This window comes from Leptosomus discolor, chromosome 2, assembly GCF_034619465.1.
Source record: "Leptosomus discolor isolate bLepDis1 chromosome 2, bLepDis1.hap2, whole genome shotgun sequence".
NCBI lineage: Eukaryota > Metazoa > Chordata > Aves > Leptosomiformes > Leptosomidae > Leptosomus > Leptosomus discolor.
In genome coordinates this window covers 25,381,609-25,396,618 of record NC_141392.1, presented here as the reverse complement: position 1 = coordinate 25,396,618, position 15,010 = coordinate 25,381,609, and the positions used below count along the sequence as shown (strand labels likewise).

The 15,010-nt window shown below is 36.7% G+C and overlaps 1 protein-coding gene across 6 annotated transcripts in view; it reads left to right on the top strand.

Moving 5' to 3' along the window:
* CCDC88A (coiled-coil and HOOK domain protein 88A) overlaps positions 1 to 15,010 on the top strand; it is a 75,230-nt gene that overhangs the window by 47,437 nt on the left and 12,783 nt on the right. For 5 of the 6 annotated variants that reach the window (XM_086460785.1, XM_086460784.1, XM_086460783.1 and 2 more), the window contains exons 17-25: positions 3,819 to 3,960; positions 4,596 to 4,772; positions 5,298 to 5,459; positions 8,337 to 8,614; positions 8,820 to 8,963; positions 9,607 to 9,793; positions 10,168 to 10,313; positions 10,945 to 11,037; positions 11,236 to 11,450. In XM_086460785.1, the coding sequence (XP_086316911.1) occupies positions 3,819 to 3,960; positions 4,596 to 4,772; positions 5,298 to 5,459; positions 8,337 to 8,614; positions 8,820 to 8,963; positions 9,607 to 9,793; positions 10,168 to 10,313; positions 10,945 to 11,037; positions 11,236 to 11,450 (1,544 nt within the window). The remainder of the gene's footprint in view (positions 1 to 3,818; positions 3,961 to 4,595; positions 4,773 to 5,297; positions 5,460 to 8,336; positions 8,615 to 8,819; positions 8,964 to 9,606; positions 9,794 to 10,167; positions 10,314 to 10,944; positions 11,038 to 11,235; positions 11,451 to 15,010) is intronic. The other variant, XM_009959439.2, reaches the window with a different exon arrangement.

The window sequence follows — 15,010 nt, the reverse complement described above, 5'->3', positions numbered from 1 at the left end:
TAAGGCTCACTAATAGACCCGAAATGGAACTTGCTATTCTTTGCAGTTAATGAGGTAGTTGATGTGCTTTTACATTCAGCTGTTTGTGAAAGTGAGATACCACTTTCCATTACTAAGAAGTTTCTTGAAGTATGTCAGTAGATACAGGTAACATATAATTAAAACGTTTTTATGTTCTAGTTAGCACCAGGAACAGCAGCAGTAAAAGATAATAGGCCCAAAGTGTTGAGGTTTTTCTTCGACTCCTTGACTGATAGGAATCTTTCTACACTTTTGCACATAATGGTTACCTTAAACTGTCTCACTCTTTCCTTACAAATCATTTCCTTCTAATTCTTCCTACTAAAAGGAAGCTGTTTGCATTCCCACTTACACAGGCTGGGAAGTATCCAGCACTTGAGCGTCTCCAAAACTTTGTACTGGCTCTGCCACCCTACCACACCTGCCATTATAAAGCAGCTGCTATCCTGACATCTGTTTCCTCTGCTGTATGTTGTGTTCTGTCTTTTCCTGCAGGGATTTAGGGAAAATTTGTGACAGGAGAACAGCAGACTACTGTGGGCTTCTAGCCAATTTTTAATTCATGATGCTATTCAGTTGTGCGCTGTAAAGAAAAAAAAAAAAGCTGCTGTCATGATCTGTTACTACAACTGGTTGTCGCGAACATATAGATTGATTTTTGAGCCTTCTATATCAAAAGAAAAACAAGCAATATTTTTTTTTCCTCTTCAGTTTCCCTTTCTTGTTGCCATACTGTTACTGGGGTGATGCCAGAATCCTGTAGGGAGGTTCTGTTACCACCTGTTTTCTGTTATTGTCTTTCATCTACCTTTCTCAGCTCGCAGATGAGTTCTGTCAAGAAGAGTCCTCTGAACTTTGGCTAGTGTGATTTCTTCTGATTTAAGCATTACTGTGTAGCATACAGTGCATAATAGGCGTTTGATTTGTCCTTAGGTGAATAGACCATACAAAGAACCACCAATCCTTGAGCTGAATTGAAGCTTAAACTGCTTAGATGAAGAAGTCTGGATTGAGCAATGTTTTTCTAAATCACGTTCTAGATTCCAAGTGGTTGCAGTGAGCTCTTCTGCAAAAGGGAGAGACTATTGTTCTGTGAAGATGCTTTTGCAAATTATACTGTATGAAAAGATTTATGAGTCTGTTTCTACTTTCCAGACAATGGCACTTGCCCTTTACAAGTGCTCGTACTTCTACAGGTCAGATGTTGTTGGTTCACTTCTCATAAGTTATTTGGTTTTTGTGACACTATATGAGTTATGACATTGGGCTATACAATGCTAGTGTTTCCTTTGCATTTTACAGAATGATACTATAATGGACCTATAAATTATAATTTGGAAGAAAATTTGGAGTTACATGTCTCCATGGAATGAGGATTTTTATCCAGCTTCCATTAAATTGTAATCTGTAAATGAACTTCTGACATACTTCTGCACCTATCATGACCTGTTTCATTTCTTCCTTTGCTTCCCGGTTAGCTGTGTGTGGGAATTACACAAATAAGTAACTTTCTTTTCATTCCCCTCACCTTCCCTTAGTGCTGTTCTAAGGGGTATACCTTTTTCAAGGAATCAGTGCATTTTTTTTGCTATGTATGTATTATATATTAAGAGCACACCCCAGAGAGCAGGCTTAAGCATTTAATACTGGTTGACCTGCACTTGGCACATGTATACTGCTGGCCTTGGATCTCTTGTAATTTGGTGCTGCTCAGCTGCACTGTCATAGGAACAGCTCATGCTTAATTCTTTGCAGATTGCCTTGCAGTGGGAGATAATGCCTGTCGAGAAAGGTGTTCATGGCAAACTTGATTGTCCAACACTGACCATGTGAAAGCACCACAAAAGCAGATGGGAATATTTAATGGTACAAGATATTTGGATATCAGGCCAGGTATGATGTGCCTATTCAGGCTGATCTGCAGGGAGTGTGCAGTAAGCATTATATCTTGAAGCTTAACCAGAACATTACCTAAAGCCTACATCTGAGCTCAGGCTTGTGGCCAAATATTTTTAGATGTGAAGGAATTTGGGCTATGCTACTGTTTTGAGCTTCTTCTCAAACTTCATGTAGAGCTGGAGGATTGTGAATGGGCAATATTTGTTCAAAGTGGAAACTTTTGGTTGATTTGAAATTTTGCTCTGCCACTAATTCTGCCTTTCTGTTATTCTCAACTTTTTCGTTCACCCAAAAGGTACTTGCATTGCTTTCCTTGTATTATTATGTAGAATAGGTATTAGCAATTATTTCATCAGGCCTGTAGAAAGCTAGGTTCATTATAGCTAAAATTACTTCTTGGTGTATTTTTGGTCTGCTTCTCCCATTTTGATGACAGAAATTAAAAATGCACACTTTTTCTCTCCCTGATTGGAGAGAGCTGCTTGTGTTTTTTGTTGAACGTTCTTGGTAGCACTTCAGAGTCTTTCTCTTGGGGCCTAAGCTGACCATGTTTGAGTTAACTTTGAAGTGTTTTCCATTTTCTCTTGCCTTTCAAATGGCTGTTGTCTTTAGACAAACAGATTTCTGGGTTTTGACCCTGAATCTGAAATACTCAGATCTCAATGATATTAGAAAATTTGTGCCATCTTTCATTGTTAGGTGTTCAAAAGGAAAACGGATATTGGGTCTCTGCTATTAGTCCTTTTCCTTCTTTGTTTTCTGCATAGTTGTATAACTTTTCAGTAACAGAAATTCTTATATGTAGCTGAATATATGCTTCAGCTCAAGAAGATGAAATACTATCTATTCCACTACTCATAGAGTTCCTACTGTTTCTTAAGTCCCTGAGAATTACTTGTCATACCTTAAAATCTACAATTCTCATCCTACTACATGATGCTACTGGACAGCTTTCTACTTATTAATTCTCTTACCATTGATCTTCTGCTCCAGTTCCTGACTACGTCTAATGCTGTTGTCCATTCGGGAGTCTCTTGCAATCTATTCTGTTCACTAAACTGATAGGTTCCTCAGCAGTCAAGATTAAAAAGGGGGATATTAGTGGTTTGTTTTATTTTTATCCTACTGTGGGGAGAAGTGGGATGTTTTCCAGATTCTGAGCGCTCGCACAGTGACTGAACTGCTTAGAAGTGATTAATGAATGTGTTTTTTCAGTATTTTCTAAAAAGGAGGTACTGTTCTAAACCAATATATTCTAAATCTGACCACTTCTCTCCCTAATATGTAGTTTTGGTTTTTTACATGTCCTACAATATTGTAAATATGGTAAAAAATTGAAGCTTTACACTTCAGGAGTGGTGACAGTCTTAAAATATCAGCAGCTGGGCTGAGTGAGCAATTTGCACATTCATACATCAAATGAGTATGCACCTGCAAAGTGCTGTGTTTGTCTCCTTCCCTAGTGCCTCCTCTTTGTGAGCTGGCAGGAAATGGAAATTGATGAAAATCTTGCTCTCCAAATACTTCACATTCTAATTTAGTTCAGGTCCCTGCTGGATTCACTGGAGTGGGGCCAGAAGGATGAGTGCTGTCATCACACACACGCTGATGATCCAAATAAAGCCAGCACCCTACTGGTGTGGCTGAATGTGGGTTTTTGTATGTCTAATGTGTTTTAAAAGAAAGGATTCAAAAATGTTTTTGACTACCATCTTCTGTTCGTTTTAGACATAGGACTTGATATTAATACGGAGGTGTCTTCCTGCTTTTGAGTAGAGTCAGCATTCAAGCATTTTTGAATGTAGCTATGAGGCTACTGTTTCAGAACATTTTAGAATTAAATACCTCAAATAATTTTTTGAAGTACAGACTTTTTTGTATGTGATGTCATTGACCAGTAGGTACAAGCTTTTGGAGTCAAAATTAGAATCCACACTTAAGAAGTCTCTCGAAATAAAAGAAGAAAAAATTGCTGCTCTGGAGGCTCGTTTAGAAGAATCAACAAATTTAAACCAGCAGCTCCGTCAGGAACTTAAAACAGTAAGGAGAACGACATTTTTTCCGATAAGATTAAATTACTCGTGTACATGCTATTGTTATTTCTACACTTGACCTTTTGTGTAAGACTGCAAAAGATGGGCATTATTCGGGTACTACAGGACAAAGGTATGACTGCTTTTTAAGACTGCAATAATACAGGCCCACTGTTGAACTCATCTGAAAGGTTGTTGATTTTTTTCATTGGTCATTGAATATGTCGGGTGGATAAATAATCTGAAGTTGATTTGATTTGGAATGCCAAAAGTAGTCATTTTCAGTTACGTTTTCTGATCCATCTTGGACAGCCTGAGTGGATTGGTTAAAACAATAAATATAATCTCTTCTTAATTATTTGGTTGTAGGACTTCATAGTAAAAGTTGGGGGATACAGTTGAAAGCGCTGAAATAAAATAGAAAATAGAAGTCTCTCTCTGTTAGACAAGTGCTTGTTAGCGTTAAGCTATCCATATCCATAAATAATTTGTACACCATCTCTGCAAACATACACAAAAAGCAAATTTACAAATACAGTAACATAGCACTTTCTGTTCTTTGAAAAGTGGTATGGTCATGTAATAAATTAGGATGTAGAAAATGAAAAGTTCTAAACCTAATGTAAGCTGTCCTAATTTCAGGTGAAAAAGAACTATGAAGCTCTCAAACAAAGACAAGAGGAGGAAAGGATGGTTCAGAATTCTCCTCCAAGAAGTGGAGAAGAAAATCAATCTGTCAATAAGTGGGAGAAAGAAAATCAGGAAACTACTAGAGAATTATTGAAAGTTAAAGATAGATTAATCGAAGTGGAAAGGAATGTAAGATGTGTTTCAAATATTATTGGGATTTTAATTATTTGTTGTGAGCTGTTCCACTAATACGAATAAGAGTATTGTTAAGAAAGTAAGCAATTTATCACCTAGTTTTCGTACCAAGCAGAATCTGAATTAAATATAATTTGTGAAGCAGCTGGATTCTGCTCTTGAAGGGTGCTGTAAAGCACTTGACCAGCATTTAAAAGAAAATGTGGAAACCTGAGTTTGCTCTTTTGAATCCACAGATATCTCTTAAGTCCCTCTTACATAGTCTTTACTGACATAAGTCATGGAGATTTCTGTACTGTTGCTCTACAGGTACAATATTACCTATTTTTTCAGTCTTAACCTGTAGTGATAATATCACTGTGTTACTTTGTATATAAGGTGATTTACAGTTTTATTGCACCCTGTAAATCTCTGCAAAGTCATGCTGCTTTGTTTGTTTTGGAGAAGCAAGGGTTTTTTTCTTGATGTTCAGTAAACAGCTGTGAACTCCATTTTCTATTTTTTTTTAAACATTCAAAGAATGCTACACTTCAGGCAGAGAAGCAAGCACTGAAGACACAATTAAAGCAACTTGAGACACAGAATAGCAATTTGCAGGCTCAAATTCTTGCACTTCAGAGACAGACTGTTTCTCTACAGGAACAAAATACAACTCTACAAACTCAAAATGCCAAGCTGCAGGTAATATTTTCCTATCTTGCTTTCAAAAATAAAATTAATTCAAAGCTTTTGCAACTGAAAGCTTTAAAGCTGATGGCAATAATGTGTTGTAAGTCATGTTTCGCTTCTAGTATAGATATGGAAAAGAAAAAATATGCAAATAATCTGCACTAAGAGCAGTCAAATAATATTTTGTTTGCTGATTAATATTGACATTTCTAGAAGTTGTTTTTAATCCTTCATGTTTGTCCAATTTAAATTCTTGACTTTTATACTTAGGAGTAGCGTAGATTCTCATATCCAGTCTTCTAAGGTAATATTTTCTTTTTTACTTCTAAATTAGGTCAGAGAAATAGTGTGTCCAAAGAAACTCTAATAAATTTAGTGGTTTGTCTATTTTTATAAAGAGAATTTTAAAAAAAAAAAAAAAGTAAAAGCCATACCTAAGAGGAACATCAAAATGCTAGTAAGTACAGAAGAGTTGGAGGAAAAAAAGAAAACAAACAAACAAACAAACAAAAAACCAAACAAAAAACCACTTTGAAAATTACATAAATATGTAAAGATTAGCTTCAGATAATTCAGAGGCAAAAAAGGTAACATGTGACCATCGAAATTATAAAAATGGTTGCCCACAGAGTCTTGCAGCTTTTATGCCAAAACTCAGATGTCGTTCTTTGCACTTTAGCAGGGTTATTAAACACATCTTTCTTTTTTTCCTCTCTGATAAATGAAATATTCTTGTTAATGGATCTTACACTTTTTGGAGCTCTAAGAATCCAAATTACTTAAAGAGGAAATACAAACCCACAATTCAGCAGAAATAATAAACAGTATTAAAGATGATGGAGGGTGGATGGAAATCAGAGTGAAGGAGTCTTTAAATGAGTAAACAAATAATGCATTTTGTGAATGCCTCAGGTTATTATCATGTCTCTCTCTGGAAGGCAGAACACAGTTGTACTTTCTGTCTACCACACTGAAATCTAATTAGTGCACAGTACTCCCCTTGGTGGCTGGGAGGCCTGTGAGCAAAACATAACATTTGTGCACACACTGTGTCTCATCTAGTTATTAAAAGTTAGTGGATGTGGGCATGGAAATATACCCTTTTTAAACAGATGAAGATATCTCTGGGATTCAGAACTCTTTAAGTATTTTGTAATACCATTGTCAAAAACCCAGGACTATCTTATGTATTTCCTTTTTTGCGTCATGAATTGCACAACAGCACAGGCCTTTCCTATCTGATAATGTGGAGAATGAATTCACAGTAGATACTTGCAAATACTGAGGCAGTGAAATGGGAGGAGGAAGCATTTTCTACCTTTAATTTCTTACTTTTTTTTGTAGTGAACCTCACCAGGCAAGGTAGTTTTTATTGACAGGGATGACTGAATGATATTATACCCAACAGACTGAGAAAGGGGTTCTTCTTGAGAATGCAGCTATTTTGCTCATAGCTTCAGGCGAGTTGCAAGACAACTCTACACCAACTCTAAATCAAAATGAAAGGTGAAATACATTCATGAAAAGAACAGTCATTAATTATTAGCTAAATCTGAAGGGCAGACTAAGCTGGTGTACATGGACTATGTCAAAACTGTTCTTGGACAACTGTAATTCTTCTATTCCTTCTGATACCCCTAGGGAACGTACAAAAGAAAGGGTGTCTTGAAGGATAACTGGGAATTCTGAACTAAGTCAAACTTGGAATTCAGTATGGGAAGTTTCACAGCACACACTTGCCATCAGACATTACTTCATTTCCAGTGAAAGGTTCAGCTTTCTCATTTGTAACAAAGAACGCTGCAGTTCCAACAGAAAGGGATTTGTTCCTTAGTAACAGTGTGCACTGGAGTGATAGATTTATTTTTTTTTCCCCCCTTAATAGATACCCTAAGGGTATTAGAAGCCTCGGTAGTTTGTGGTTTTTATCTCTGGAAAGAGGAAAGAGAAGGAAACTAGCCTAATACAGGTCAAGTGACAAACGCGTTAGGTATCGTTGATTTTTTTTTTAAGATATCCAAGGATTAGATTAGGTTAATCTTTCCAGAGGCACACAAAGTAAAGTTGTTGGGTTTTTTTTTTTAATCTGTCTAATGTTGAAGGCTTTAATGTACATTAATACCATTCTGACATAATTGTTAGAGAAATTGTACTCTTCTACACGAGTAATTTCCACCAGATCTCACAACACGTACATAAAGTGATCAACTGATATTGCCGTTACCAGAAGAGAACCATGAATGGCAATTCCTCAGTAAAACAGAATATGGGTAGTTCCTTCCAGGTGCTATTATTTTCTTTCCCTTTCTCTCTGTAAATAGATGCTACTGTTTGAAGTCTCAATGTAAAGGATATGTGGGGACAACAAGGATTTTATGGTGACAGTAGGGATTCTGTACAGTAAAGATTAAAAAAGAATAAACATCTATGCCAATATGAAAGTTCCTTTTATTTTAGTCATGTCATAGATTTGGTTTATGTGATACGAGGATCACTGGTGAACTGTTTCTCTGAGATATTTTGATGCTAGAGCTGTCAATACTGAAAGCAAAGTGTGCCTCTCATCTAAATAGCCCTTTAACAGGTATTTGAAGATAAATAATAATTTGATTCCTCCCTTGCCACCTTAAGCATATTTAAGCATATGCTTAAGTGCTTCCTTGCAATACTGCTATAAAAATAGTCTTGGAATATTTTGAATTGGAATTGTCTATTGGAATATAAGAAAAAAAAGGATTCCCATTAAAGGTTGTCAGGTAATGGAACAACTAGAAGGTTGCCAAGATGCTAAGGGTTAAACTCAAGAAGTCTTTCAGTAGGAGGAGATAAACAAGATAATCCAGGCTATAAAATTAATTTGCAACTCTTGTCAAATGTTTGTGACTGCAGGTTGAAAATTCCACCCTTAATTCTCAAAGCACATCTCTTATGAATCAGAATGCACAACTGTTGATCCAGCAGTCTGCTTTAGAAAATGAAAATGAATGTGTGCTCAAGGAACGTGAGGATCTGAAATCATTGTATGATTCACTTCTCAAAGATCATGAAAAACTGGAACACCTGCATGAACGCCAAGCTTCCGAGTATGAATCTCTGATCGCTAAACATGGAAGTCTTAAATCTGCACACAAAAATTTGGAGGTGGAGCATAAGGACTTAGAAGATAGGTAAATACTAATATGCATGAGTAAAATGAGAGTCTTCGATTCCTAAGCAAAAAAGCAAAAAATGCTGTATAACTAGGATGAAGAAAATTAGTATTACGTAAATATAACATTAGGATCTTAAATAATTGAAAGATCACTTCTTAAGAAATGCTGTATTTTCTTGTCATTCCAAAAATAGAAAGTTCAATATTATTTTTGTTTTCAGGTACAATCAGTTGCTGAAACAGAAGGTGCAGCTGGAAGAACTGGAGAAAGTACTCAAGATAGAACAGGAGAAAATGCTGCAGCAAAATGAAAAACATGAAACTGTAGCAGCAGAGTATAAAAAACTTCGTGATGAAAATGAAAGGTAAAGCAAAAGTCTGATATGTGTATTAGTAGAGCTCTGGCCGCTTGCCAGTACCATCTAAATAACTGTTGTATCCCCTCACATTCCTCAATACCTAATGCTGCAATTCAGGACATTTCCAATCCATACCAAAAACCAATTATTGTATCCTGAGGATACTGAATTCCACACAGCGTCTTGAAGGATGTCAGGCCAAGCACTGTGCAGTATGGATGTGAGCTGTAGAGGGAGCAAGCCACTCTTGAGCCCAGGAATCAAGATATGAAACCTCCGTGATTGCCAACGTTTGGACCATTCGTGTTTACTTACTATTTTGTGTTGGCAAGAAATTCTAGTTGTTTTGTGAGATTCTTGAATTTTGAAAAGTGACATCTTAAAACTAGTTGTGATGTCCACATCTAGAAATCCTGCTTCATTTTTAAACATACGGAGCACCCAGAGTGTTTGGCTTAAAGGCAGAATGCATATGTAGGGAAACTCGGCTAAGATGATTTATCTACAGCGTGTAATAGTAAGAAACTTTTATATGTATTCTGTGGAGTAGTATAGAGCCTTGGAAATTCCTTGTTTCAGAAGGAACATGGGTAATGGGTAGGTTTCCTTCTATCTGCATGTATTCTTTTATGGTGTCTTCTAATTCCAGGCTTACTCATACACACAGTCAGCTCTTGAGGGAGAATGAAGTTCTCCAAACCGATCATAAGAATCTGAAAACGTTATTGAACAATTCCAAGCTAGAACAAACACGATTAGAAGCTGAGTTTTCTAAACTCAAGGAACAGTACCAACAACTAGATATTACATCAACAAAACTAAATAATCAATGTGAGGTATGTGAGAATTACGATATTTTTCATGACTGGTATCATTGTAATATTTATGTATTTGTCAATTCATAAAATCATATGAAGTGCTTGAGAATTAGTCATTTGATTTATAGATAATTAAGTGGGTCTGAAGACAATTTGCCTGTTGTACAAGCAATACAAAAAATGAGGCTCGTGTTAGGTAAACTGTTTTAAGTTATTAAAGCATCAAAGAGGCTTTTATCAGTTGAGTCATGATTTAGTTAAGTTTTCTGTTTGATTTGACTATCAGAATCCTTTGTGGACCTAAATTTTCTTTATAATCGCATTATCTGTGTGTAAAATATGCTCACATCTATATGCATGTACCATTTGATATATTTTATATATTTTAACAGCTGCTTAGCCAGCTTAAAGGAAATCTGGAGGAGGAAAACAGACATCTACTAGATCAAATTCAGACATTAATGCTACAGAATAGAACATTACTTGAGCAGAATATGGAAAGCAAGGATCTCTTCCATGTAGAGCAAAGGCAGTACATGTGAGTTTTTAAAACAATGAAATTACTGTGAATAGGGCAGTTACACGAATACCTATATTTTTCTTGAAAAGCTTCTGTTTTATATGGAAATTAATGCGTGTGCTACTTCTGAAATATTTCTCTTCTTAAAATAACAATTTAAATTATATGTAAAAAGCAGATAACAAACTCTGAACACTATATTTTTAGCTCTAAAGGATCAGTGCAACTGTGTTCATTACTGATGATGCAAATGAGGAATAAAAATGTTATTTATTCCTCATTCTGCTACAAGCAATGTTCCTAGGTTCGGTTGTAATCTGTAAACTTCTTTAGTGAATTTGAGAGAAGAGAAAAATAGACTTGTCTAATTGATTTTGTTAGACCCTATCTACACTTTATTATTATTAAAAAAAAGGGAAAATTCTGTTTTGTATTAAAGGTAAATGAAAATTTTTCAATTTTATAATATTAAATGTAAGACTGCTTGTTTGCTGTATCTGTCTCTTGGGTTTTCAATACAAAATAAGTGTTACATAAGAATTCCTCATGCAAAGTGACAACTTTCAGGTAACATATCCAAAGGAACATGCTACTCGCCCATTATATATACATTATTGAAGCATACATTGTCATCCATTTGTGTTTACAGTGACAAGCTAAATGAATTAAGGCGACAGAAAGAGAAATTGGAGGAGAAGATAATGGATCAGTATAAATTTTATGAACCATCTCCGCCAAGAAGGTACTGATGAACATAATATAAAAATGAACACAAATCTAAAACGTGACATACCTATTCTGTTCCAGCTGAAAATCAAGATTTCGTTAAACTTCAGAGGAGCAGAATCATGTCTGCGTTCTTGCATACAAATTAGAAAAAGTCTGAAGACATAAGTAATGTATTATAAACGCAATAAATGTGCTGTATTATTGATAACAGAAGGGGCAACTGGATTACTCTGAAAATGAGGAAGCTGATAAAGTCTAAGAAGGATGTTAATCGAGAACGTTTGAAGTCCGTGACACTTACGCCTACCCGCTCAGAATCCAGTGAAGGATTTCTTCAGCTGCCCCACCAGGACAGTCAGGATAGTTCCTCTGTGGGCTCAAACTCTCTTGAAGATGGCCAGACCCTGGGGACCAAAAAGAGTAGTAGTGAGTACTGCAAAACATTTTTTTCTTTTAATAATCCTTGTCTAAATGTCTTTTTGATATGATGAGAAATTAAAAGGAGCTGGAAAAAGCTATGTGTTTTGGAGTATTTTTAGAGATAATTTTTTAAGCCTTTAGGAACAAAGCCTGAATTCCTTTATTAATGACAGATTTCTGCTGACTTCTTGCAAACTCCTTGAGTGTTTGGGCAGGAACTAGCTTTTAGCGGTTCTGTAGCTCTAAATGTAAATGTTAAAATACATTTACGGTGCTTGGGTAAGGTGAAGCAGGCACTGTGACTGGGTCAGGTAAGCAGAATTTTGGATAGAATGTCAGATGCCACCACTAGTACCCTTTTTTGTTTCTCCCTCTTGTCCCAGCATGAATCCTTCCCCTTGTCTTGGAAGTGCGTTCCAAGCCATGGCTATGTTAACATCCTTTAGTTGCTAGAAAGATCTTCTGTCTGAAGGTGTTCCTCCAGCGTCTTACAAAACCAGTGATGTAGAATTTTGATAGTATTTGAATATGCAATAGGAAGAGCTAATGTAGGGACATAACCTGTTGGTTATGATTGGTACTGATCCTAAAGATTAGAGTTAAGTGGCTGAGAGGAAGACTGAGGAGGGTTACAGAGTTGTGGATAGATCAAATATTCCAGACACAATTTGCTAACCTTGAAGGAGCCTGACAGCCATTATATTGGGATGCCCACAGTATAAAAGGCCAGATTCTGTGCAGCATGTACATTTATTACCTGTATTTTTTGTTATCTACTCTTGGCATGAATTGTAAACTGCCCAGTTTCTCACAACTTGAGAGATAATATTACAGCAAGTTATCAGGTTGTAATGATTCTATTTAATAGTTATGCACCAAAAGCATTTTGGCTGTGCATGTAAAAGCATCAGAATACATGGGTATTGACATTCACTTAAATTAAATCTTCGCAATACTTTTTTAAAATTCAATGTCTTGGGTTTCAAAAGACAGCAAATTGATATTCTGGATTTTGTGCCAGCTGTGAATTTGCTGTGTTAAAAATGATTGAAGCCATTATGATGTGTTTTTTTTTCTTCTGTGCTTATTGCAGAAGCTTTGTCAAAGTTAAAAACATCTAAAAGCACTATTTCAGGGAAACTTAAAATCAGATCTGTGATTATTTTTTTTAATAACTGAAGAAAATAGTAAGTTTAAGGGTACATTTTATCACTTTAGTTGCTAACTTGTCAATTTGAGAAGCTTAGCATTTTTCAGTGTAAGGGTCTGTTAAGGTTCAAAACAGGTACTTTTGAATTTTAAAAAAAAGCAACTGTTGCTTTTACATGTAAAATGGAAGTCTTGTGGAATTCAGGAATGACTGAAGCTATAGTGGATGTGTTTGCAAGTGTGCTAGTTTGAATCAAGAGTGTGCACGCTTTGGCTCAGACCATCTGCATCTGTGTCAACAATTTCATGTTCTGGAAGGGCTCTTTCATGTGACAGTTTTCTTTGCATGATACTTGGGACCTTGTAGTGTGCAGTTACCCTCCTGGCGGAGCCATGGTTGAAGTTACGGTGGCTGATCCTCAAAAGAGGTTTGAAGTTGTTCAGACCTCATTAATTTTCTACTCCATGGACCTTGTTCATGTTCCCCTTAATCCCAGTGTATTTATCCACAAACTGGAAGGGCTGATCTAATTCTGGATCCTAACCTTCCTCTATTACATGTCACCATGGAAACCACAGCTTTTGATAGAATTTGGATGAATTATGTGCCAGTTCAATGCTGACAGTCTTACAGTTTGCATCTCAGAAAGTTGAGAGAGTATCTCAGTGTGAGAAGTACCGGTAATGGTGCACATTTTGCAGTCTATTTCTTCTGCTTTTAGCATGACTGTAAGTCCTAAATATCAAAGTACCGTGGCTCCTTTCTTTTCTATAAGAAGTGGCTTGGCAGTAGTAGCAGCTTCCGTTGAAAGAAGCTACAAGAAAGAGAAAACCTCTCAGTTGGCACCAGTCTATGCAAATCCTCAGGTATTGTAGCTTTCCACACTGGTTGAAGGCACTTTTGGGTACGGGAAGAGACAGGTTCTGTTCCACCCTGATGATCTGTGTCTGGGAATGGAGATGGTTCCAAAGGGAACTGCTGAGGTGAACTGTCCTGCATGTCCTTCAGAAGGCATGAGAAGACAGCTTACATTCTCCAAATTGCAGTCACTGGCACAAATCAATGGTGTTCTCAAAAGCTGGAGGATGGAGTATCTGACACAAAGTGATCTTTGAGATTGTATAGGTTTCCTACCCCATATCCGATCTCAGAGAAAGCAAGAGGAGATACTGATTCCAAAATGAATTATTCTGCTACCACTACTGATAAATACGTTGGCTATGCAAAATCTGTAGATTTTCTTCTTTTGAAGGTGGTGATGGAGACTGTTTTCCTAGTAGAGAACACTTTCTCATGCAAATGTTTTAAAGAGACCTATTCTCTTACAAAGATAGCTGATCTTGGTGCAAAAATCAGGTTACCCTGTTCTGCAGAGAAAAAGGCACCTGAGGTCTCACAGAGTGCTTTAATCCCTTGTTCGATTCCAGAAGTCCTATGGAAAGGAGAGGGTGCCTGTATGCGTATTAGTGTATGCAGCACAAGTTAAATCCTGCAGGCCTGTGGATACTGTATGCTCCTCTGACTGCAGAGCTTCTCCTTTGCTTTTCGTATCTGTATTCAGTGGTTGAATGAGGTGAGTACCACAGATCTGACATCTGCTTTGTGCAGAGGCTTTTTTCTCAGGGGGGATGGGATGCTATTCTGAGCTTTTGCAAAGAAAACCCCAAGGCAAGCAAGCGGAAATTTTTTTCTATGGAGAAAAACATTGCTTTTGCTAGCTTCCACTTTAGCCATGTCAGATTATTAACAACCTCCCAAGGAATTCGGGCTATTAGTAAACGTGTCATCTTTAAACAGTAATACCAGTAGCAGACGCATCGTATCATAGTGGAAGTAAAAGAAGTGTATTTGGCTCCATTTTCTATTACCAGAACATTCAGAAGATGTCTGACTAACATTTTCTTGTGTGCATAAGCAAAACTACTTTAGGACTTTGATGCTATCCGTACAGAATTCCCCAGAGTATTTCTGACAAACAGTAGGAGGATTACAAAATGGACGATTTCCTGATCAGTGAAGCAATTCTGCAATACTTATCATTCATTCTCAGCTCAGAAAGCAAGAACATGTTCACAGAATACTGAAAAGAGAAGAAAAGTTAATTAATTGTAACTGGAGTTCTTTGGGTAGATGATTACAAAGACCAAAGTAGTCATCCTGCCGTGTCTGTTTTAAAGCCTGTTGGAATAAAAGTGTAAAGAGCTAAAGCTGCCTCAGCTAAACTTCTGTGATGGATGGCCTGTCTGTTTCTGCCATTCCAGTATTTTTTGCATTTTTAGTTGTATTCTATGCAGAAATTACTTATGTTATTTCTCCTCTCAATGAGATTGCATTTTACCAAGGGACAGGTTTTGATGTACAAATTCCAGGACATCAGTCGTGGCAGGGGAGTTTCCTGTTTGGAACAGTTGCTGAG